The sequence below is a fragment of the Cricetulus griseus genome, chromosome 3, assembly GCF_003668045.3.
Source record: "Cricetulus griseus strain 17A/GY chromosome 3, alternate assembly CriGri-PICRH-1.0, whole genome shotgun sequence".
Taxonomy (NCBI): domain Eukaryota; kingdom Metazoa; phylum Chordata; class Mammalia; order Rodentia; family Cricetidae; genus Cricetulus; species Cricetulus griseus.
Genome location: NC_048596.1, coordinates 32,560,396 through 32,587,196, shown reverse-complemented (window position 1 = coordinate 32,587,196; position 26,801 = coordinate 32,560,396). Strand labels below are relative to the sequence as shown.

General features: G+C 41.4%; 1 protein-coding gene across 1 annotated transcript in view; it reads left to right on the top strand.

Annotated features, from left to right (window-relative positions):
* Slc1a1 (solute carrier family 1 member 1) overlaps nt 1–26,801 on the top strand; it is a 65,500-nt gene that overhangs the window by 11,291 nt on the left and 27,408 nt on the right. Inside the window, exon 2 of the mRNA XM_027406456.2 lies at nt 24,434–24,574. Within this exon, the coding sequence (XP_027262257.1) occupies nt 24,434–24,574 (141 nt within the window). The remainder of the gene's footprint in view (nt 1–24,433; nt 24,575–26,801) is intronic.

Genomic DNA, 26,801 nt, shown 5'->3' with positions numbered 1-26,801 from the left:
AGCTCTATGTGTCAAGGAAGGGTCTTGACACCATCTTCTTGTGATCTTGGCCTCCGTGTTGGGCTAAAATGGTGACTGTGGGGAGTGGAGCTAGAAAACCACACCAGAGATGATCCACACAGTATGTTTGTTCTTATAACTGCCGAGAGAGCCATCTGGGTTCAGTGTTCAGCTGCTTAAAACTATAGCATGTATTCAGCCAAGGGGAAAATCGTTCGTCAGGGGAGAGAGCCTGGGTGAGTCGAATTATTTTTCTATTACTGTGCTACCGCCTGGAAGTTATTTGGTTACTTATAATTCAGCAAAGCTCTAAGCCAAGAACGATGGCCAAAGGTACGCACCCTCACCGGAAATGGCCAGCTGCAGGAAGCCCGACCTCCTGCCTCTCCACACTCCTAGAAAAATGAACCCAGTTTCTAGGCATGTCTCATATAATTATATTCTGAGCCACTTAGGCATCCTGAGGGTTTCATATAGGATTCCTGGGGTTGTGAGGCTTTCAGAGACATCTCCTCTGAGTTTTGTCTGTAGCTGAGCAAAGTGATGCTAATATTTACAGGGGAGTTCCTGTGGATTTCATTTGCTGCCAGTGTGGTTAGTACATTGAGGGAGCATCCTTTGTGGGATGAAGAAACAGAAACTTGGGTCATGGGGGTAAGAACAAAGGTGCAAACTCGGGACTGTCTGATTCAAAAGTTCAAGTTAGCCATTAAGCAAGGTTTCTTCCCTTTGAGGGAACCCAGATGTGCCTAATTAGTAATTAAGGACACTGTAACAGACCTCTTTCTTACAAAAGCACTAAAGGACCTTGAACTTTCTCTTGGTTTCTCCCTGCTCTGTCTCTGGGCTCTTCTTCACCTTGTCCTTAGAGTATTCCATACTGCTTATACTGCTTAGTCCTTTCTCTGTAAACAGGTTTTGCTGTCCTACCTGCCAGCTCCCAAATAACCACACAGAGACTTATTAATTATTAAAGCTTGGCTGGTAGCCTAGGCGTCTCTGTCACTAACACTTATAACTTAAATTAACCCATTTCTATCAATTTACTTTTTGCCTTGTGGCTTTATTGCCATTACTCTATATTGCCCATGCTGCTTTCCTGTCCATCTTTGGAGTCTACTCCTGACTCCGTTCTTCTTCTTCCCAGCATTCTCTCTGCCTGGAAAATCCTGTCCAGCTATTGGCCATTTAGCTTTTCATTAAACCAATATGAGTGATACTTCTTCACAGTGAACAAAAAGATTATTTCACAACATTTCTCCTACATAAACTGCCTACGTTATATCTTAAGTGAACTTAGCTAGTACTCTCTCAGGGTGGGTTGTACTTTGTGACATTGATGCCCAGATGTTTCTTCTATCATTATCCTGTCTGTTGACGATGGCTCTAATTCCTATGTTTACCATATAGACTCATCTGATTGCTCAGTCAGAGGTCATCTCCCTCTTCAAACCCTTGCAGCCCCAAATTTATATTCACAAGCACTCAGCATTCACACCATCGCACCTTAGCCTACCCTGTGGCAGACATCACTAATTGATGACAACCCCTTCCACTTGGGGACTTTAAACTATGTTCCAGGCAGTCACTGTTAATCAAACAGAATCGGCATATGAGATGAAAATTGAGGTCTGTGGCTAGGAAAAATCTATTCATTTAGCAGCCAACGAGGAAAGCAATTTAAATTGTACAAGAATGGACCTTGCTGTCAAGAGATGCAGAGTTGGATGTCTGTGATAGATTGCTTCAGTCTGTTAATAGCAATATATGGGCAAGCATCGCTCACATGAGCCTCTGTAAGGTGGTTCTGGAAGGATGCTCCCACATTCCTTGACTTCAAAGGAGAACTGGAATTGGAGAAGGGGTTTTTAGCAGAGCCACAGAGACAGTGGCTGTGAGCAGAGGTAGGCAGGTGTGCTGGAGTTTTAGCAATAGCAAGGTCAGGTAAAAGTTTCAAGTCAAAGTCAGAGGCCTTCGTTTTTCACATTTAATTTTCAAATTGTGTGGAACTACATTTGTTTTATTCTGTTTCAGTTGCTGTAAAATTAAAAAAAAATGTGTTAAAAAATAAGTTTATTTGAGTGCAAAGCCCTGGAACCTGAGAAGTCCAAGTGCACAGGGCTGTGAGGTGCATGTCAGCTCATGATAGAAAAGCAGGATAAACAGGTGTGTCTGAAGAAATGAAAGAGAGCAGTGGTTCTCAACCTGTGGGTCACTACCCCGTTGGGGTGCAACAGCCCTTTCTCGGGGGTCACCTAAGACCATCCTGCATAGCAGATATTTACATTCCGAGTCATGACAGTAGCAAAATTACAGTTATGAAACAGCAACAAAATAATGTTATGGTTGGGGGTCACCTCATCATGAGAAATTGTGTTAAAGGGTCAGGGCAGCGTTAGGAAGGTCAAGGACCACTGAAATAGAGGAAATGGCCTCAGCTCATAATAGCCTGCTCCTGCAGTAGCTAAGAGAGTGAGAACACACAGGGAGAAAGGGATGATTGATCTTCTGTTAGTGGTGTACTCACTCTTCATAGGCCCCTCCTCCTAACACTGCCATTACAGCAATGAGCTTCAGAGGGGACAGAGCATATCCAGCCCATAGCAATATGTACCGTCCCATTTCTCACCTCCATCTGCGGAGGGACTAGGAATGAGGTCATTAATGAACGTGTCATTCGGATAAGAGATGCTCAAAAAATGTTTTTTTTTTTGATGCATTACAAAACCTTTATCAAAGAGTGAAACATGTAAGCCCTTGATGAGTCTATTCCATTGGTCCTTTATTATCCACACACTTGAGTGAGATTTTAGAGAGTGGTGGAGGACACTGTTCCCCATGTTCTAGTTTTCTAGGTCCTAGTTTAAAGGTTCCAGGGAAAAATCAATTGCTAACAGCTCTGCAACCACTGTGGTGAGAGCTCAGTATGGCTGGAGCTGTCAACAGCACAGTTTCAAGGATGCTGGGGTCATGGCAGACCTCAGTAGTAAAGAGCATTGTCACCATTTAGTGATGTCTGGCATGGGGTGGAATGGGAATCGCGGAAGAGTCCCTGTCAGTGCGCATATGCTCTCCACCACCACCACAGGGTGAAGTCAGAGCAAGAACCAGCCTGCTTTCTGGAGAAAAGCGGATTATTTCTCTGCCTTTCAATAAGTGGGTCTCAACTTAGGGCTGGAGCAGCTGCAGATGCATAGAGACCTTTCAAAAGCAAGGGTCAGCTGCTTCTACACCTTAAAGTGAATTTATATCCAGGTTCCCCTCTCCAAGAGTCCTTCTGCTCTTGTCCTCGTCCCCTTTCTCTCAGTTTGGAGGTAATTTCTATGATAATAGGTTAATTTGCCTGCCTGGGTTGTGTGTTACAGCTGACCTTGAACAAACTGTTGCAGCATTAGCCTTAGTCATTAAAGCAGTGTTTCTCAGCCCATGGGGGTCGCATATCAGATATTTACATTAAGGGTTCATACATAGTGACAGTAGCAAAATTGCAGTTGTAGCCATGAAATAATTTTATGGTTGGGGTCACAACAGCATGAGGAACTGTATTAAAGGGTCGAGGTATTAGGAAGGTTGAGAACCACTGTGTTAAAGACTCGGAGATTGAGGGTTTGGGTTGGTTTTTTGTTTTGTTTTGGTTTTTCTTATTGATAGAAGTTAATTACCAACCAGGAAATGTAACAGGCTGGTTCCACTTCTGCTTCCTGTCCATGGATTCCTTTCTGGGTGTCTTTGGGGGGAACTGGGGGGAGCTTTATTCATTCATTCATTCATTCATTCATTCATTCATTCATTTGAGATAGGGTCTCACTATGTAGCCTTGACTGTCGTGAAACTCACCATGTAGTCCACGCTGGCCTCGAACTCACAGAAATCCACCTGCCTCTCCTCATAGTGCAGGGACTAAAGGTGTGCACCACCACAGCCAATGGAGAATTCCTGAGATTTCACTAGACTGCAGAGGTTCTGAATTCTTTGGAGGAGCTACAAAACCTGCAAAACATATCTGAGTCTCCTCTGGAATCAGCTTGTTGCCTACATTAGATATTAATAATTTCCAGTAATCCCATTCACTTGTTGCTTACATTGGTTAGAGTGGTCAGGATTGTTAGGGCTGGTTGTTCTTTTTAACTTCTTAAGTCAGTAGCCACAGAACTGGCTTGTCCCTCATCTAGAACTCTGGAGTTACTTAAGCCATGCTTATCCTGGACTCTTACAGTTACCTGGGTCCTATCCAGGGCCCCAGAAGTCTGGGAGAAGCCTCCAGGTGTAGGAACTCATCCCTGAACTCCATGCTTACAGCATCATGGCCATAGTCAAGGGAGAGCCAGTTCATGAGTCAGGGTTGCTGCACTGGTCACATTTAAGATGCAGGTCAGAGTGTGATTTCCATGGGAAAATGGCAGAATTTATCTCCCCCCCCCCGCCCCCCGTACTTGCCCCCATGACTTAGCTTTCTTTTAATGGGCTCTTCCCAACTGTTTCCTTTTGCCTGTCATGATCAGGTTCGATGCATGCCAGGTGGACGAGGCAGTAGCTGCCTGGGCATGCGCATCAAGTAGTGATTCTAAAGCATTGCTGGTTCAGTTCAGTGTTGCAGGTGTCAGTGGCCGGCAGTGGGCACAGTGCTTCAGCCTCCAGCTTGGGATAGACAGGGGCTGCTCAGAGAGGGTAACTAATGCAGAAAAGACTCAGTAAGGGCCAGTGAGACTCTGCAGCTCAGAGACAGGCCTGAGAAAGGCTTCATGGAAAAGGTGGCAGTTTCAGTAGGAATGGGAAGATGTCTTGAGTCAGAGATAGGATAAAAGTTTTCCGACGAGGAGTGTGTTCATGAACAGGGGTGTGGAAGAAAGTTCTGTGGAGCATCTTTAAGAAGCATCAGGGAGTTCGTGGTGACTGGAAATGTGGAGACTGGGGTCGGGAATGTGAGCTGCTACAGTTAGGGGCCTGGCAAGAAACTGACGGCACATTTACTCAGACAAGATTCACCAAACAGAATCCCATCCCAGAGCTATTATAGAGTTAGACAAGGTTACAGGGACTAGGAAGGCTGGGAGGTCCCAGGAACCAACCAGCTGTGGCACTCTGTAATCTCCCGGGGCCTGAACAGGCAGTGCTAGCACAGTCTTAGAAGGGCTGAGGCTATGGTAGAGGGAACAAATGACAGGGCTTTTATAGCCCTCCAGAAACAAAGTCACCTGGTCTACAAAGCAAGTTCCAGCATGTCAGAGCTGTTGTTGTACAGGGAAACACTGTCGAGCGCACACACACGCACGCACGCACACGCACACAGAGCTGCCACCGGAACCCTATCAAGGAGAAAATAATTTCCATTCTTGGTTCCACCCTCAAGATCTACAGCTAGTATTGTTCCTTGACTTCATCCAGCCAAAACCAGAGGGCAAGGAACCATGGGTTAGTTGGCCGGCACACAGAGCAGGTCAAAGAGGGGCCGAGAGTGAGCCTGCAAGACACTTAAGTGGAGACTAAGCCACACCGAAGCAAGTGGCACCAGGTGCCATACTGAAGCATTTTCAGGATACCATTATTTAAAAGAAATAAGCATTGAAGAGAGACGGAAAGTCCATGAGTGGCCAGGAAGTTATAATAACTGGTGGTGATAACTAGTGGCTGTCCCTAATGGCCACTGTAGGAGGTGAGATAATAATGGCTTCCACCATTCTGTAGCTCAATACCAACATGGCCACTTTCGTTCCCTTGGCCTGCCCCACAAACTTCTTGGCACCCTATCTGAAAGGCCTTGCACCCACATCACTAGCAGCTAGGGCATATGTGTTTGGCGGAGGAGTTACCCAGAGAACCACAGACACCTTCTCAATTGCTTCCCCCCCTGTAATTTAGGATTCTTAATTGGAAGTGCCAGGAAGGCACTTCCAGTCCAAACAGGTTTAAGTCAGAAAACGAGGACAGTTCGAGATTTTATGGCTTCTGTAACTTAGGCAGCCAAAAATATAGTACCTAGCTAGCTTCAGGTATAGCTTGTGCTGGGACTGAAACCATATCATCTGGACCCCTTCCTTCCTTGCAAGTCCCCTGTGCATCTCTGCATTCCTGGGTTGTTTGCAGCGAGCACAAGATTCCCCTGGTTAGCAAGCTAGTTCCCAGTATTCAGCGGTTCCCTTTCCCTGTTCTGCAGGGAAAAGAACAGTGAGAGAGAGGTTCTGATTCTGGTAGGCTCAGACAACACATCCTAGGCTCTCCACCCTAATTAGGTCATGGATGCATTCCTCAACTAGGTCCTGAGACAAAAAGAATTGGCCTGATGGAGTCACTCCTTCATCCTCCACTGTCCCCCAAACTTCTCCAGTAGCTGCGGAGCTGGCCGCACCTGGAACTGATTGAGTTAGGAGGTGTGCCAGTACCGGTTGTTGTTGTTTCACATTTCCTGTTTTTGTAACATATACTAGTTATATAAGATAATGGATTTCATCTCGACAGTTTAGTTCATGCACATCACATGTTTTGACCACTCTCGCCCCTCTTTTCCCTTCCTCCTTTCCTGTCCCCTCACCTCTTGCCTAGTATTTCACATTCACTCACGTGTCTTTGGTCTTGGTTTTGTTTTGTTTGGTTTTTCCTAGTTTCTACATATGGAAAAAGAAACATGCAATACTTGTTTGAGTCTGACTTGCTTTGCTCCAGTTCTGTCTGTTTTCCTGCCAATGGCATGAGCATTCTTCATATGCACTCCTCTGAGTGTATATATGCAGCATTGTCCATTCATCCACTGACAGGCACGTAGGTCGATTCCATAGTGCGACCACTGGGAATGATGTCACGATCAGCAGGACTGAGTTAAGTTTGACTCCTTCAGGCATATACCCAGAGGTGGTGCGGCTGAATCATGAAGTTGCTCTATTTTCAGCTCTTTGAAGGACCTCATACTGGTTTCCAGAGTGGCTGCACCAATTTACATTCCCACCAATAGTGTATGAGGTTTTGTTTTCTGTCTTGGGTTTCATTGTGGCATGTTAATATATAGCTGTCACTATACTTTATGTTTTTCTGTTGATAGCCATTATGAGTATGGTGAAATGGACTCTCAATGTAGTTTTGATGGACATTTTCCCTATAGTTAAAGATGAAGACTTTTTCATATATTATTAGTCATATATATTTATATGTTTTTGAGAACTGTATCTAGCCAACTCAGTTGCCTATTTGTTGATTCTATTGTTTGGATCTTTTGATATCTAATTATTTTGAGTTGTAGGTATCAATCCCCTGTCAGGTTAAATTTTTCTCCTATTGTTTACTCTAGTTATTGTTCCTTTGGCTGCACAGAAGCCTTTTAGTTTGGTTTAATCTGATTGTCAGCTCTTGTTATTGTTACCTTAGCTGCTAGAGTCCTTTCCAGAAACTCCTTCCATGTCTTGAACACTTTCACCTGTAATTTTCCTCTAGCAATTTTGAAGTTTCAGGTCTTGCATTGAGGTCTTTGAACCATTTTGAATTGATTTTTTCACAGGGTAAGAGGTAGGTGTCCAGTTTTAATGGTTCTCCAGGTTCCCCAGCACTATTTATTAAAGAAGTTCTCTTTTCTCCAACATGTTTTTGAAACCTTCGTCAGGAACCACATAGCTGTAACAGTGTAGGTTTATTTCTGAGGCCCAACACCATTGGTCTGCATATCTGGTTTTGTGCCACCACCATGCTGGCCACGTCACTATGGCTCTGTAGTATATTTGGGAATCAGACATTGTGATACCTCCCAGCATGGTTCTTTTGCTTCGGATTGCTTTGTTCTATTATGTGAAGAGTGACATTAGGATTTTTATAGGGATTGCATTGAACATGCACATCATTCAGTAATATTTTTAAAATATTAAATGTGCCAATTCATAAGCATGGGAGGTCTTTCAATTTTCTAGGGTCTTCATTGACTTCTTTCTTCAGTGTTTTGGTTTTTTACCATAGAGGTCCTTTACCTTCTTGGTTAAGTTTATTTTTATATTTGTTTGTTTGTTTGTTTCGAGACAAGGATTCTCTATGTAGCCTTGTCTGTCCTGGAGGTCACTCTGTAGACCTGGCCTGGAATTCAGAAGTCCTCATGCCTCTGCCTCCCCATGCTGGAATTAAAGGAGTGTACCACTATGCCTAGATTATTTTAAGCTATTGGAAGTGAATTTTCTTTCTCAATTCATTTTTCAGGGATTTTGCTATTGGTGCATAAGAAAAGTAGAAGATGTAATATTAATAGACAAAACCATAGCTACTGAGTGGTAACGTCCACAAAAACCTTGACTTCTATCTGCTGTGTACCTAGACTATTGCCTGGTATGATTAGTAGACACTTGTAAGTTAAATCCTGCTGAATTCATAATGTCAGAAAAGCCATTGAAGTTACTGTTTAGTCATTTTAACTCCATCTTAATCTAATTTTTCCCAGAGACTAGGTGACTAATAAACAAAGCTTCATTCTGCATATTTTTCTGGAGGCTGTAAATTCCAAGGTTTAAGAGTTAGGAGCTGCTTCTGCAAGGCTGTTCTTTTTTTTTTTTTTTTTTTGGTTTTTTGGGTTTTTTTTTTTTGAGACATGGTTCTCTGTATTGTTTAGAGGTTGCCCTGGAACTCACTCTGTAGACCTGGCTGGTCTCGAACTCACAGAGATCTGTCTACCTCTGCCTCCTGAGTGCTGGGATTAAAGGCATGCACCACCAACACCCAGAGCAAGGCTGTTCTTGCTCATTGGAAATTTCTTCAGAATCTCAAGTTGGCACTGGCATAATATGGCAAGAAAGATGGTCATAAGAGACAGACCCAAACAAGTGTTTATAACAGATTCATTTTCACAATAAACCATTGACTCAGTGGTTCTCAACTTGTGGGTCGTGGCCCCTTTGGTTGTTGAATGACTCTTTCACAGGCTGGCCAAAGATCACTGAAAAACACAAATATTTACATTATGATTCATAGCAGTAGCAAAATTGCAGTTATGAAGTGGCAACAAAAATAATTTTATAGTTAGAGCGTCAACACAATATGAGGAACTGTATTAAATGGTCACAGAATTAGGAAGATTGAAAATGACTGGATTAACCCCTGATCCATGAATGGATTAGTTCTTGAGGGCTGGGTTCTAATGGCCCAATTGCTTCTTAGGGCTTGTCTCTTTAGCTCCTCAGAATAAGGATCAATTAAACATACAAGAGTTTGGGTGGGATTATTGAAACTATGGTAGCACATAGTTTAAACTTGACTAAATTTGGACAGAAACTACAGTAAAGTATGAGAGAACAAGTCTTAAAGCATTCAGGCTGTAATAACAAATGTTACAACTGAGTAACATAAACAAATTTGCCCCTCATAGCTCTAGCAATTGATTTGGTGTCTGGTGTTGGACTCATTTTCTGGTTCATGGATGGCACCTTCTACTTGTGTTCTTGTGTGGTAGAAGGGAAAAGACAGCTCTCCAGGGCCTTCCTCATAAGAACATGGATCCCATTCATGAGTATCTCCTCCAATGGCCTGACCACCTTCCAAAGGCCTTTCCTCCTGCGTGGTCACATTGGTGATTAGCTTTTCAGCACACCAAATTTACAGTAACATAAACAGTCAGACCATAACAGAAGAAAAAGAAAAGTAAGCAATGACTATAATGGAAGTTTAACTCTAAAAATTTCTCACATTAAAAAATACTATAGCTAAAAATTCCTCACATTAAAACATACTATGACTAAAAATTCCACATTAAAAAATACCATAGCACTAATATGTCTTCGGGGAAACTCTTATTGCTTTTGTCCTAGAAGTAAGAATAAGACAATGATGTTCATTCTTGCATCTACTCAGTGTCTCAGTGGAAGCCTTACACACTGCCATAGGGCGGAAAAAGAAATGCAAGGCATAGACAGACAAACAGACACAGAGGCAGGCAGGTAGTGCAAGACTGGACACCCAGCTGACTCTATAAAATCCATGTGCTAAAAATACCGTGCAGTTAAAGTCATTTCTTTTGCAGAATGGGGAGCGTTAGGTTGAACAATAGAACAGTGATGGAAGAAATCAAAATCCTTGGTTAAAAGGAGACCCACACTCGTTCATGGACTGGATGACTCCAAACAATAGAGGTGTCAGTTCTCCAGCAACTGGGTTATAGGTCTAATATAATTTTGATCAGAACATCACCAGGACTTTATTCAGATACGTCAGATAAACTGGTTCTAAGATTTATGCTAAAGTCAAAGGAATGAGACCTAAAATAATTTTGGAAAATAAGAAGAAAATTGGGGAACCACATTATTATTCCAACACGATAATTAGTTGAACCAGTAAAACAATAATGAAAGGCTAGACACAGATCGGTGAAACAGAAAAGTGATTCCAGAAATAAACTTGTACTACTGTGCCCAGCTGATACTTGACAACGGTACATTCAAAGAAGGGTATTCTTTTCAGTAGGTGTTATTGGAATAGCTGGACATTATAGGAGGAAAAAAAGACCCTCAGTCCAAACAATACGTTTTGCAATAATAAATAATAATAATCGCCCACTAAGTCCAAATGGGTCACAGATATAAAGGAAAAGAACAAAATATAAAACTTTAAGGAAAAAATATAGAAGATAAATGTCCATAGCCTGCAGTTTGGCAAAGAGACTTAAACACCAAAATACAGTTCTTCAAAGAAAAAATGACGTTCCACTTTAAAAAAAATAAATCTTTATGAAAGACAAAAAATAAGCTGTAGAGTAGGTGGTAATCCTTACTCTATTGGAGGACACCTCTCCAATACATCTACAGTTATATCGAGAATATATAGAGAACTTCCAGAACTCAATAGTAGGCAGACAAACTACCCAACTTCTAGGTAGACAGTTACTTCACTGAAGACTATGTAACAAAGGAAAATAAAGGCATGTAAATATTTTTAGCATCAGATCCACCAGGGAAATGAAAATTACAACCTTAAGGTCTTGCCAAATACCTATTAGAATGTCTAAAATAAAACATAAAGCACCAAGTGTTAATGAGAAGGTGGAACAAGCAGAACTCCTACACATTGCTAGGGCCGCTCTGAACACACTTGAGTGGGTTTTTATAAACTTAACCCGTATTGTACCCCAAATCCCACTTTCAGATACAGAACCTAGAGAAAGAAATATTTATAGTCATGTCAAAACCAGCCCGTAAATATTGACGGGCAGCCCTATTCATAATTACTCAAAATAGAAAACTTCTCAAATATCCTTCAATTAGTAAGTGAAAAAGCAAATTACAGTTTATATGATACCATCTATGTGATATTCTCAAAAAGACAAGGACATCATTGAGAACTACATCCCGGGAGTTCCCCGAACCACTGACAGGCAGCTACAGCAAAGTCTCCTTTTCTATTGTCTATTGGTTATATAAACTTAGGGGGGGGCATTCTGAGCTTTCTAAATCTCTGTACATTTCGTGGTCTTCCTGGGCTTTGTAAATTTCTTCTGCTTCCTGAAATTTTTCCTATTTTTGTTATTTATTTATTTATTTTGTTGTTGTTTTTTGAGTCAAGGTTTCTCTGTGTAGCCCTGGATGTCCTGGAACGAACTTTGTAACCAAGGATGACCTCCTGCCTCTGCCTCCCAAGTGCTGGGATTAAAGGTGTGCACCATCACCACTTGGCTAGCACCTTGAATTTTATGAACGTCCCTCCTCTTTCTTTCTTTTCTTCTTTTTCTTTTTTTTTTCTTTTTTTGGTTTTTCGAAACAGGGTTTCTCTGTGTAGCTTTGGAGCCTGTCCTGGCACTCGCTCTGGAGACCAGGCTGGCCTCGAACTCACAGCGATCCACCTGCCTCTGCCTCCCGAGTGCTGGGATTAAAGGCTTGCACCACCAACGCCCGGCTGTCCCTCCTCTTTCTAAGACGTGTTTCAATTGGGAGAGTATAGTTATTATGAGGAGGTTGAGAAGGTTTTCCAAACACCCACCTATTGGGTTTTATAGTAGCTGACATGGCATCCAGGAGAGCAGAAGGGGCAATGAGCAAAGGCCCAGTGCCATGGGCAGAACTGAAACAGTGGGGCAAGGTTGGAGGAGAGTCTGGGGTAAGCAGGAGGCTTGCATGCTATTCGGTGTTGGGAATTGAAAGGGCTGTATGTAGAAAAGTGGCTCAGCTAACTGTTGGGGCCTAGGACAGATGACCCAGGGAGTGTGATTTCCTGGAGCAGCAGAAGGTTCTGCTGTTTCATGCTCACCATTTCTCTGGCAGCCATCTGCAGACCTCTTTGCTTAGAGTCTGTTGTGGAGGAGACCTCAGTCCTTCCAACTCCAGCCATCTGCCAATGTCGTGTCTGTGGCTTCTTGCAGATAGAGGAGCCATCAGTAGCTGTACAATAACCCTGCTTCCATTATCACTTCCAGCATGGGCTTCTACTTTCCTTGAGGAGAAGGACAAATGTGACAGGAAAGACAGAAAAGGGGAGTTCCTGACTTTATCTCTTATCAACCTCTAGTGTTCAACCTGTCTCTGGGTCAGGTGACAGTCCTTCCTGACCTGTGGCATGATAAAGATGCAAGTAGGCTGCCATTTACCTTCTTTCTGAAGCCAGGAAACATAACAATAGTAGAATTTGGGCCAAATTGTGTGCCCTTATACATGTTTGCTCTTATGTTTTTATCCCATGTTTGCCCTTATACTTTATCCCATGGTTGCCTGCTTTCCTGCCTGCTTTGGGGTCTTCTGCATCTCTCTGCCTAGTCTCTAAGCCTGGTCCTTGCACATATTTTTGTTAGTCTGCAGAATGTTGTGAGCTGAGCTGAAATAAACGGAAGTTGGATTTCTTCCTTCTCTCAATGGAAATTTTTGTTCTGCCATCCTCTGGGAAATGTTTTTAGGCCTCCAATTTTTACACCCAAAATATCTCTATAATTTAAGTGGTTTTCTGGGAAGTAAGAATGACTGTAAAAGATCTGTATGTTCTAAAATATGAATAGTGGACAACATTGACTTAGAACGAAAAGTGCTTCTTATATGCTTTTTCTCCTTCTGTTTTCATCTTTCTTAAATAGCTTTGTTGCAGTTTCAGATAAAGCAACCAAAAGCAAAAGGATTTAATGACAAAGCGTGGTGATAGAAGTGGAATTAAAACTCAGATCTTTGATTCTCTTCCCAGCATCTGACTCTGTGTATATTTGTACCAGGGACTACAGTGTTTTGGAAATGCTCTTCTGTCTACTTTTGCTGTCGTTATTGTTGCCTCCTGTCACTTTTCAGTCATGGCAAATTCTGATGGAACTCTCTTCTGGCCCAGGGGAAGGGCTGAGTTTTGCCTTCGTTATGCCATTTAGTGCTCACAATAGCCAAGTGACCAAATGGCTCCTTTAACTGATAAGGATGCTCCTTTAACTGATAAGGATGCTACGCTCACTTATATAAGAGGTTAAGTAGCTTATAGTCACACTACTAGAAACTGAAAGGGAGGACTCAGCTCCAGGACTGAAAAACTCCTGGAAATGCCTTGCAATAATGACTGGAGAAATGACTCAGTGGCTAAGAGCACTGGCTGCTCTTATGCGAGATCCAGGTTTGGTTCTTAGTACCTACATAGTAGCTCACAACTCCAATTCTAGGGGATCTAACACCCTCTTCTGGCCTCTGTGGGCACCAGCTATGCATGCAGGAAAACATAAAATAAAATAAGCCAGACCTACTGAGGCTGTAAACCGTGTAGGAACCAGGGCCTTGTGGTCTCCACAAAGCTTAGCAAAATGGTTGCAAGTAACAGGCACACAAGCCACTCTTTCACTAATGGGAGATGAATTTTTTTGCATCATTTGTTTTGATTGTTTTTCTTTCAGTGTTCTGCAGTTAACATTCTTCTTACAATAATCCGGGATTTCTATTGTTCATTTTGATTCATTTTTATACTGTGCAAGTGAAAACGAATCTCTCAAACACTACCTTTGCTAGTTATGAACCACAATCTATAATCACGTTTTCTCTTTTTTCCTCCATTTTTTAATTTAAATTAGAAACAAGATTGTTTTACATGTCAAACCCCGTTCCCTCTCCCTGCCCTTCTCCCCTGCCCCTCCCCAGCTAACACTCTACCTATCCCATACCCTTTGTGCTCCACAGGGAGAGTGAGATCTTCCATAGGGGGTCTTCAGAGTCTGTCATATCCTTTGGGATAGGGCCTAGGCCCTCCCCTGAATCACACGTTTTCTTAAACCGATGAGTCTCCTTTTAAACTGTTAATAAACATGTCTGGCTTCAATCAGGGTTTCAAACTATTATTTCCAGATGGTGAGACGCTCAAATCTGATAAGGTCTCATACAGCCTACCAAGTGGAACAAAATGCCACAGCTTTGGCAGTCATTGTGCCATTAATATGACGATGAGAATAAACAAGCTCCCTTGTGTTGCTGCGATCCCTCCCACCCCAGGAAAAACCATCAAATTGTTAACCAATCAAAATGTAAATGGATCACACTCAGTGTTAGTATCTGCTTACACACACACACACACACACACACACACACACACACACACACACACACACACACTTTTTTGAGACAGGGTTTTTCTGTGTAGCCCTAGCTATCCTGGAACTCCCTCTGTAGATCAGGCTGACCTCGAGCTCACAGAGATCCACCTGCCTCTGCCTCCCAAGTGCTGGGATTAAAGGCATGCACCACCACCATCTGGCTCTTTTTTTTTCCATTTTAATAAATTTGTTCATTTATCTAGAAGTGTTAAAACCTAAGCCTTTTATGAAGTAATCATTTACGTGCATGTCTGTGCATTGTGTCCTTTTAATTGAATGTAATTCACATAAGTTACCACTTATGTATACAGTTCAATGGTTTTTTCTGTATATGGTTTATTTAGGACAGACATTATCATTGTCTAATTTCCTATTCCCAGCCATGCTATCAAAAGAAACCCCGTACCTGTTGTCAGTGCCAGTCCTCTCCTCACCCATGGCAATGCGCATTCTACTGTCTGCCTCTGGTTTGTCTATTCTGGACACTTTTACATTGATGAAGTCACATAGTAAAAGCTTATACGTTTGCCTTCTTTCTTTATATAAGACTTTCAGAACTGAGCCAGGCTGGGATGTGTGCCAGTCAGTGCTTTATAGCTTCTTATGGCTGAATAGCATTCCCCTGTGCAGATACGTCTTACTTTGTTTAGAAGTTGATGGACACTCAGATTGCTTCCCCTTTTCAGCTATTATTACTGCTATTATTGCTACTATTGCTATGACATTTTCTGCGGGGCTCTGTTTGGATGTCTTTTGTCTTCTTGGGTATACATCTTACACACCCAAGAGTTTACTTACTGGTTTATATGGTAACTGATGAACTTTTTAAAGAACTGTCAGTGTCCCCCAAAGTCTGCACCACTCCACATTCCCACCCACAGTATGGAAGGACTCCAGTTTCCCCATATCCTTCCACATTTTCTAACTCGAGTTTGTTATTGTTGTTGTTTTAATATGAACAACCCAATGAGTATAAAATAGCATCTTGTGATTTTGATTTACTCATAACTAATCATTTCTCTTCATGTACCTGTTGGTCATTTTGTATCTTATATGGAGAAATGGCAATTCAAAAATATTTGCTTGATTTCAAGTGGATTGTCTTCTTTTTAAAAAGAAAACAAATTTCTTCTTTTTTGATTTTATTTTTTATATATTTGAATTACAAACAAGATTGAATTACATGACGATCCCAGTTCCCTTCTCCATCCCTTCCTCCTCTACCACCCCCCCAACTAAAATCCTACCTATCATATGTCCTTTCTTCTAATCTACACCTGACTTTCTGCTTCCTCATGACCTCTGCATCCTTCCTAAGAAAACAAATTTTTATTGTGTAGAAAAACATATATATATATTCCTCAGCTTCTTCAATGCCTCCGGTATAAAGGACATTATTATGCCTTAGTAAAACTCCACCCATATTTCCAGACAGTGCCCCATCTATGTATTATTTGGTATTTGCAAGCTGCACTTTCATGTAGCCATATACATATTGTATTCCTCATTTAAGTTTTATCACTGGTTTTCCTGTCCACTGAAGAAAAGGTTGGGGACTGAGGGGCTAAACTCATCATGAATAACCCCACAAGCTCTGTAGGCTAATAACTGCTGCCCATCCCTTGTGACTGGAGCAGCTGCACCAGGACCCAGAGAAATGTGATTGTCTTTTTATTTTTGACTTTTAAATATTGTTTTCTACATTGCTAAGTCTTTATCAGGTCCATGATTTGCATGTCTGCCTTTGCTGAGTCACTTAAAAATATAAAACTTTTCAGAATGTTTCTATTTTGTCACCATGTGAAGCCAAAGTCCTACCATGTCTTTACCTGTTAACTTTTGGAAGGCCAACAGAATTCATGCTTGAAAATAGGAATTGGGGCAAGAATGAAGATCTGCGTTTGTAGAGGGTTTCACTGTGGAGGTCTTGCACCAATCCTTCCCACCACTGCCTTGAGGAAGGCTGCAGTCCCCTCTTCCATGGTGGCAGGTGGTATCAATGCTGAGTATACATGCTGTGGCAGAAGTTATGGGTTCCTAGTCTGGCAAATCCTGGCCCTGATGTGTGATCCAGCCACAGGTAAACTGAGAGCAATTAAGACTAGAAGACTCAGGATTGCAGACTCGCTGACATAAACATAGCTATCGGCACTGCAGGAGGAGGGGATCCCTTCGAATTGAGTAGTAAAGTGACTTCATCGGAGCTGAATGTTACTGAATTGTCTCAAGCTACTATCAGTGAAACCAGACACATTCTTGGCACGGTAACTCCAGAGTCTGGTGTAAACTCCACATACCACACTAATGACTTTGTTATTTGCAGACTGATGGGAAACTAACCAGATGACTCAGGACATCATGGCAGTTATAACTCAAGATGGCTGCTATAGGTCAAACGGGATCCACATAGTTATCACACTTTCAGTCTGGGTAGGAGGGAGACACTGTTTCCGCTTCAGAGATGCAGGAAAGAATGTTTATAGGACAGTTCTTGTCGATACAAGCTTGCCCGTTGGAGGTGCTGTGACTAGAAGCATTGAGGCAGATAGTGGTGGTCACCCTTTCCTTCACCCAGTTTCCACTGTCATCTCAACACTACCTCATGCAGAGAAGCCCAGAGCCCCACATGGAGGGAGGCAGAATAGGGAAGAACAGACTGCAGCTGATGATGATGGAAGCCAAGAGGGGGAAAAGAGTGGGCAAAGATACTACTTTGTTCGAGACCTTTCTAAAGGGACAAGTCAGCTTGTTTGCATGTTGACTAAGCCACATTCACTTCCTCATCTTTCTGTTCTGTTGGTGTGGGTTTATGCCAGTATATCAGTACTGGTGAGGATGTCCCTAATGGATGTCCTAGCTAGGCTGACGTACATCTCTGCTACTCCATCTTTGGTCCTACTAAATTTGGACCTTCCTTTTTACAAGATCCCCAGGTGATTTATACATACATCAAAGTCTGAGCATTAGAGCTTTTTGTGCGTGCGTGTGTGTGTGTGTGTGTGTGTGTGTGTGTGTGTGTGTGTGTGTGTGTGTGTGTGTGATGGTACCTGGACAGAGGCAGAGGAGGACATCAGGTATCTTGCTGTATCAATTGTCATCATTCCTTTGAGAAAAGGAATATGGAACTGGCTGGCAGGTGGACTGCTGTGTGGCATTACAGGCTCACGTGGCCACACCCAGCTTTTATGTGGGAGCTAGGATTTGAACTCAAGTCTTCATACTTGTGCATAGATTTATGCCCTGCTCCCCTCCTTCTGTGTACTTCACATGGTTCAGTCAATACCATCTGAGTCATCCTCGTCATTTTCCATAGCTTCCATGGATTTGGTCTAGGATATTCTTGGTACAATCTTAATTCTGACTCTAGTTTCTTTTCGTTTCTGGGCGAGTAAAAATAATCTCGACCAACTGGCATGGAGTTTTCTCAGAGTTGTCCACAGTTCCATAAGAACCCCACTCTGCTGGTTTACAATTGAGATTGGTCCTCACCGACTGGAGCTCCTTAAGGAAGAGGTGTGTGTCAACCATGCTTTACATGTCTTTACACCCATGCTGGGGCCTAAAACAGATACCGAACACAGTAAACAGTGACAGGATTTAGTTAGGTCTTTGAACTACAAAGAGAAGTATTTCAGAAGACACCAAAAACATATCAGGTGACTTTTCTTCTGTTCTCAACAAGATTCTGATAATTTTATTTCAGGGACAGCCAGTGGTACAGGAATTATGTCACACTCAGTGACTTCATAGAGCTTTTATGTATCCTGATTTCAATTCTGGATTTTTTTAATGAAAGGGCCAAAAGTAAATGTTTTTCTGTTCAAATAATTGGGATAGGTTAAACAAATGACCTTGTGAATTTAGACACACTGAAAATATCTTACATTGACTTCTCTTAACCCTAGTTCTGTTGCTTTTGAGGTCTGTGGCCATGACACCTGTCAGAGCCATAACTGTCTTTGAAGATCTCATGAGAAACTCCCTGAAGAATGCGTAAGACATATTAGTCAATATGCGTTACTTCTATTTACTCTGTGAGCCAGTGCTTTTCAGACAGTTACATTACTTTTCACTCATTACAGATGGTCTTGTCGTGCTACTAATGACTTTCTAAAGTTGACAGTCTAATAAGCCCATTGTTACAGGTGAGGTGCAGGCAGCAGGTTAAGGTAATTTTGGCCAAGATAATATAACTCATAAGGTGGTGAGACCAGGATTTGGACACAGAGCCAAAAGGAAGCTGTGCCAAGTTAATAACTTAAATTTATATAAACATTTATTTACAAGCAAATTTGGCACTGAGTACATGATGTAAAACAACAATAAAATCATAATCACATGTGCATAATCATAAATAAGATAGAGTTTATAAACCAATAGTTTGAATGCTATTATTTATTGGGATTATATTTCCTGTAGTCCTCTCCATGAAAAGGAGACTTAACACAAGGATCTTCAGTAAACATATATCCGTTAAGTTGCATACAGTCCAGCTTTAGTAAATAAACCTTATAATTAAGCTTTATATTTTTTTCTCAGATTTTTTTAAAGTTTGAATTAGAAACAAGATTGTTTTACATGACAATCCCAGTTCCCTTCTCCCTCCCGTCCTCCCCTACCACCGCCCCCCTCCCAACTAAAACCCTACCTATCACAAATCCTTTCTGTTCCCCCTGGATGGTGAGGCCTTCCATAGGGGGTCATCAGAGTCTACCGTATCCTTTGGGATAGGGCCTAGGCCCACCCCCATGTGTCTTGGCTCAGGGAGTATCCCTCTATGTGGAATGGGCTCCCACAGTCCACACCTGTGCTAGGGATAAGCACTGAACTTCTACAGGATGTCCCATAGATTTTCGAGGTTTCCTCACTGAAATCCATGTTCCTGGGGTCTGGTTCAGTCCCATGCTGGTATCCCAGCTATCAGTCTGGGGAGCAATAGTTCTCCGATGTTCAGGTCAGCTGTTTCTGTGGGTTTCACCAGCCTGGTCTGGACCCCTTTGCTCTTCACTTGTCCTTCTCTGCATCTGGATTCCAGTTCAGTTCAGTGATTAGTTGTGTGTGTCAGCTTCTACTTCTACCAGCTACTGGATGAGGGCTATTGGGTAGCATATAAGTCAGTCATCAATCTCATTATCAGGGGAGGGCATTTAAGGTAGCCTCTTCTCTGTTGCTTAGATTGTTAGCTGGTGTCATCTTTGTACATCTCCAGACATTTCCCTAGTGTCTGATTTCTCTGTAAACCTAAAATGTCATCCTCTATTATGGTATCTCCATTCTTGTTATCTTCTATTCTTGCCCTGACTCAACCTTTCTGCTCCCTCATTTCCTCCTCAGCCCTCCTCTTCTCCCCTTCTCATTCTAGCTCCCTCTCCCTCTCCCCATGCTCCCAATTTGCTCAGCAGATCTTGACCCTTTCCCCTTCTCCAGGGGACCATAGATGTCTCTCTTAGGGTCCTCCTTGTTTATTAGCTTCTCTGACAGTGTGGATTGTAGGCTGGTAATCCTTTACTCTATGTCTAAAATCCATGTATGAGTGAGTACATACCATGTTTGTCTTTTTGTGATTGGGTTACCTCGCTCAGAATGGTTTCTTCTAGTTCCATCCATTTTCCTGCAAATTTCAAGATTCTATAATTAAGCTTTATATTAAAAATATTTTGAAAAAAGAAATCAGGATTTTTATGCTACCTATTTTATGAGATGCAAATGAGATGTATATATATGTAATATATATACATATTTAAATCTTTATTAAAATCCATGTATATAACATTAAATTTTATAGCTTAATCAAATCTTATGGTTAATGAATATTGTTTTATGTAAACAATTAGCATTTTAAGCTTTTTTAAAAAGATTTACTTATTATGTATGCAGCGTTGTGTTTGCATGTATGCCTGCAGGTTAGAAGAGGGCACCAGATCTCATTACAGATGGTTGTGAGTCATCATGTGGTTGCTGGGAATTGAACTCAGGACCTCTGGAAGAGCAGCCAGTGCTCTTAACTGCTGAGCCATCACTCTAGCCAACATTTTAAATTTTTATGAAGCATTTCATATAACCAAAGATATCATTTTAGTAGGTCTTAAGATGCTTAGCATACTCACATTAATAAGATAGTGTTCCGAATTAGGTCTTTTAATATGTCAATACTTAGATTTGTTAGTCTGCATGTGTATTTTAATTGGGCATGCCAAAAAATAATTTTAGCATGTAACAAAAATAAATCTTTTTAAAAATAACAGAAGTGGTCCCAGCTTGTTTAAAAATAATTATTTTGACATAAACAACATATGAAAACAATTGTCATAGACACTCAGGACACAACTGCACAAAATCTAGGTGCATGTACTTTAGGAAAAAATGGTAGCAAGTTTATATATCTGTGTGAACTATGTTTTAAAATGTACTAACTATTTCAACTATTACAGGTATGGGCAGGCATGTTTTTGAATACTTTTTATTAAACCTCCCAAAGGGAATGCTGTTGGATTTCTAGGTCTGAGCCCAATGCAATTCAGCTTCTATCCCAGGTTTGTTTTGTAACTATGGAAAGTATAAATGCCTGAAATTGGAAGAGGGGGAACAATAGGCTGAGCTGATGCTAGCTGCACCCCCCTTTTTTTGTTTCATCATTTGTCCAGAAAATGGAACATTAAATGGTAGCATTCCCTGAATCTTCTCTTTTAAACTTGAGTCTTCAAATTTAAGAATCTTAGATTGGTTTCTTCCTGTGTTTCTTCTCTGTTACGTGTGTGTGTGTGTGTGTGTGTGTGTGTGTGTGTGTGTGTGTGTGTGTGTGTGTGTTAGCATAAGAACTGGAGAAGGCATGGGCAGGTTTCATCTGACATTCTGTCATCCTATTTTAAGGTGAGAGAACCAAGGCTAGAGTGAAATCCAGCCTCCTGGGCAGTAGAAGGGCTCTTTGGAGCCAGTTAACATTAAGTTTTGCCCCAGCGTAGGGGACTAGTTAAGTTAAAGAAGTTAAAGTTCCTTCAACTGTTACCAGTATTCTTCCCCCCTCTGAACCTGCTTAGGGATCATCTTGCAGATGGTTGGGAAGGAAGACCCACAATGATGAATGTGTCCATTTCTAGGGCAGCTTGTGTGGAGTTAATGACTGCGTCTTGGAGGATTTCGGTTGGCCTGGCCAAAGTCCTCTCTCGTTAGAGAGGTCATTCATCTTCCCCCTTCCTAGTTGGGGAACTCTCCCCCCCCCCCGCCACCCCGGTGAACTTGGCTGTTCACCTCCAGGTTAGAAGTTCCTCACAGCACCCTCTGGCTTTGGAGACTGTGCACCTTCACACAGCCCAAGGTTCCTGATACCAGATGTGGACACTTGTTTGTAGGCAGAGTTTTCCTGTGCTGTGGCCACTTCCCAAATAACCAACACAGAGACTCAATATTAACTACAAATGCTTGGTCTGTAGCTCAGGCTTGTTACTAACTAACTGTTACACTTATCCCATTTTTTTTTATCAATGCTTTGCCACGTGGCTTGGTACCTTTTCTCAGTATAGTGTACCCATTTTGCCTTCTCTGTGTCTGCTGGCGACTCTTACTTCACCCCTCTTCATCCCAGTATCCTCAGTTTGATTGTCCTGCATAACTTTATCCTGACTTGCTGTAGGCCAATCAGCTTCTTTATTAACCAATGATAGTAACACATAGCCACAGTGTACAGAGGATTATTCCACAGCATTTGTTGGCATGGAAACAGTAAATAAGAAAGAAGCCAAACATCAGAAACCAGATAGGCAACGCTTCATTGAAAGTATTGCTCCTGAGTAACTGGAAGCCAGCACTGACCAGGTTGCTTGGTAAACAAAGGGAGAGGCAAGTATTGCTCTCAGCTGTGTTGAGTCTAGAACTTTTCATTAGTTTTGTACATGAGTGCAGAAGATGCCTTTCTTCTTATGCTCTAATGCTCTAGCTTTATACTTCATAGATTGCCAGAATCAAGTTGTCCCAGGGATTTCTGAGTTTCTCTTACAGCTGACATCATTGCCTTGAAAAGACATCTGTAGTTAGTGTAGACCTTGTGAAACCCTTGAGTTGTTGCCATTATCTTGAATCTGATGTTTCCAAATTTTCTTGAAATTAGTAAAGCACACCCACTTCTAAGCTGTAACCCTTGGCCAAGGTTATTCACCAGACCCTTTTAGGTCAGGATGCCAGGGTGCTAGTTGTGAACCTCTGACTACTTCCTTAGGGCTTGGTTGGCATTTCTAGTCTTTGCAACTAAAGGAAAACTATTAGGGTACTGTGGCATTCAACTTGATAGAAATCATAGTTAACAAATGTAACGCATTTATTCATCATGCATTATTTTCAACTATTCCACATAGCAGCTCTTTTGTTTCTCCCATAAAAATCCTTATCTGGCTAAAGACTGAAAAACTAATACAGTGTTTCCTAGCCAGCCTGCACCCATATGGGTTGGAGATGATTCTGGGCATAGTTCTTGTTCATTGTTAATGTAAGTGTGAAAGTTGAGCATGTAGGGTTTGCTGCTCAATGGAACAATTCTGTGGCTGCTGTTGTTATTGGTTCTGAGTACAGACACCTTTATTTTTATAGACCAAGATTCCTTTTTCATAAAAGTCCAAAATTTACCAGAAGCAACCGGTTGACATTCCATGAAACAGTTGAAGACAGGCAATTCACAAAGCAAGAAATGAAAATGTCATGCCTTTTAAATTTATTTAAAATATTTTGAATACTTGGTATCTTACCTATTCATGAGTCTCCAGCACTTGTTTTTAACATAGGAAGTACGTTGGATTGATAATACAGTTCTTCTTTTTTTATAGCCACATTTTGGGAATTATCTAAGTATCAATATGTGTCAAGGCAAAATATATAGAAGAGTAGAATTTAGGTAAAGGCTAAGGTTCTTCAATATCTTGTGTGGTTCATCCACTAGAGGAGGGCGAAGGATGGATACATGCTTTTGAGTGAAGATTGTATTGTTCATTATAATTCAGCTCCCTTTTTATTGCCCTGTGCCCAAATGACTTTTCCTAAACTATTTGAGTTTCTGAATTTGCATATTCAGTGACATCCTCTTTGAATCTTGCTGTGATTTAATCATTTTTCCCCTCCAGCTAACATGTCGCTTGTCAGGCTAACATGTCACACACAGGAAGAAAGATATGACAGTCATCTAACTCATTTATTTCTTGATTTTAAAAAAAGGTATGTGTTTTGGGGGAAAGGCAAGACAGAACAGTTAGATGTTATTTGAAGTAGTTGGAATAAGATAATAAGAAAATGTTAATATTTTATAAGTCTTAGTGATCAAAGTCATTGTTAAATTGGGCCTCCATACAGCGGGTAGTTTTCACATAGACATCTTAAGACAAGGTTTCAGAGAATCTGTAACATTTCTTGTTCCTTTTTCTTCTCTTAAAAATTATTTATAAATAACCTATTATTTATTCCTGGAGTTTTCCATGCAATATTTTATGACTGAGATTCAAGTAGGTTACTGAAACTTCAGCACATAAGGTAAGGGTCCAGGGCTGTTGGACATGTAAAATCCTAGTTTATTGAGATTAATGAGGGGCCCTCCTATCTTGAGGATGTGTTTGGTTGCCATGGGAACCAACCAACCTTTCGAATCAAGGCATTCTTAGGGGAGGGGAAAAGGGGAAAAGGGCTGATAAACTAATAGTCAATGATGTAATAATCAATATGTATAGAACCAATGAGGAGGAAAGGAAAACAAAATCTTTCATGTGGAGAATATTATTTTTTACATTTTTAAATGCATGCTTCCTATTCACTACCTTCTGGATTTTCTGAGTCTAAACTTTATAGATTTGCAAGAGATGGTCTAAACAGCTTTTCTTGCCATTGAAATTTGCATTCTGCAGTACTTTCCCATCAAATTATATGCAAGAGAACTAAAAGTGTTTCCTCTCTCTTCCCTGTTTTTCTTAGGCATCGCCATAGGAGTCTTGGTTCGTGGACACAGTGAGCTCTCAAACCTGGATAAATTCTACTTCGCTTTTCCTGGAGAAATTCTAATGAGGATGCTGAAGCTTGTCATCTTGCCATTGATTATATCCAGCATGATCACAGGTACCTTGCGTTCTCTGTTATTTAAGGAGCCCATGAGAACCTGGGCTGTTCTTTACTAATTATGGTAACTTCAAAACGCATTAGGCACACACACACACACACACACACACACACACACACACACACACACAGCCCACATTTGCAAAGCACATTCCCTTGACTTGAAATGTAATGGTACTCTCAAAGTGGCATTGCATCATTTGTGACACTGTCCCTCGGGTACTGTGGACCACAGCTCAAACCTTCATTTGTCCAACATGTCATGTCTTGTGCACAAGATGCCAGTTTTAAACATATTATGAATAAAACTTTATCTAGGGCACAGAATGGGGAAATGCACATTTGGCCATAGAAATGTCAGCTTATGACCTCGGGAAAAATACAGTTGTCAATTTTGATCATATTTTCTGTAGCTGGCTTCTTTGGTTCCTAACTCCAGCTCTCCTGCCTACTAACTTCTGGGCAGCTGTCCTGAAGGTGCCTCTCCTCTTGGCTGAGCACCCACTTCCCCTCCTCCACAGAGCTCAGCACTAGCTATGTACCTGCCCTGCAAGCCTGCCATGAGGTCAGAAGCCAAGAGCAATAGCAAAGGTTTAATTAGAGTTTGCATCCTAGTCTAGAATACTAGTGTTTTTAAATCTGCACATAGAACACAGTTGGATTTGGAAGTGGTTTTTCTCTTTCAGATCATTATGTCGCAGAGTTCCTTCAAACAGCACCAAACGTGCTTATGTAGAGAGTAACTTGATTTATTTTTTAATGCCATTTTTCTGGAGTTGGTATGCTGCTGTGTGATTCTGTGCTACTTTAATACTGGCACTTGGTAAAATGTGCCATGATATCTCTCACTAGTGCTATGGGCTTGAAAATGCAAGGTTTTATGTAACTATGCAATTAGGAGCCTTGACATGTCCTCCTTCCAGAACTCTCTTCTCAGTGTTATGGCAAAGGCTCAGTCTGTTGAGTCTGACTTTAGAGGTGGTGAGAGTGTCAGCATTTGCTGTCACCAGCTGCATTCTCTGAAATGCTGCCACAGTTGCCTATTCCCAGGTGTCAAGCTCCAGTCACACCAGAGGCCCGTGGGACCATTTTTCTTAAGCGACCTTGGTGTTCTTGGCTTATTAGAAACCTAAAGAGAACATTTAATTACTTTTATTCATGGGTTTAATTATGGTTAAAAATTACCAGTTTCTTTCCAGCCTAATGGCCTGAGGAGTGGGGGGGGGGGGACAGAAGATCTGTTATTTGTCTGTATAATGTTTGCCTATTTAAATTATTGAAAGCATTTAAAGTTTGGAAGATGTCTTATAAATTCCCAGATTTCTGGCATTTAAAAAATCAAATCTGCAAACATTGGGTCCATGTTTCCCCACATTAATAGTGTCCTGGAGCAAGAGACAGCTGTTCAATTTAGCTGTCACAAATGCATTTGAGGACACCAAAGTCACCAGCCACCCTTCCCTATTGTGTGCTCTCTAATTGCCCTGTAAGCATTGCAGTTATAACTTAGAATTTTCTCCCTATTAGAGATCCTTAAGTTGATTCTTGTACTCTTTTAGACAATATGAAGTCTTGGGCTTTCGCTCAAGAAAAATACTCATATTTGTACATATACAGAATATCTTGCATGTATCTATACAAAGCTTTATGTATGACATAGTTTGATTCTTCTGGTTTATGGGGAAAGTAAAAACAACAACAACAACAAAAAAAACTAATCCAGAGTAGAAAGAAAACTCAGAATTTATATAGTAAGCCAAAGTTTAGAAGAAAGGGTAAAAATATGTGTATGAATATGCTACTTTTATAATAGTATGTTTGGACAGTATCATTCTTGTCAGCAAAGTAAAAAAAAAAAAGTCTTCCAGATTTGCAGTCTGGAAGTTTTGTTGTGTAGCTTGGCCTTGAACATTATGTATGGGAAGAATTTAGAACTCTCAGATTCCATGAGTAGCCCAGCTCTGTCGCAACTGCAGCCCATAGCTCTCCACTTTCCCTCTACCAGTCTCCAGGAGCTGGAGCAAACATATGCCTCGTCCTTTTGATATGAAACAATGAAAGGTCAAAGGCTTGAGGGACATCAGCAAACACAGCTAGGAGGGCACTGCCACACTCATGTATCTAATCTTTAGGTTAGTGGGGGAGAGTGTTGGCAGGAATGTAGGGGAGAAAACTCAGTTTTACCTTTTCTGTTACCATATCAACTTAGACACACTCCGGAAGGCAG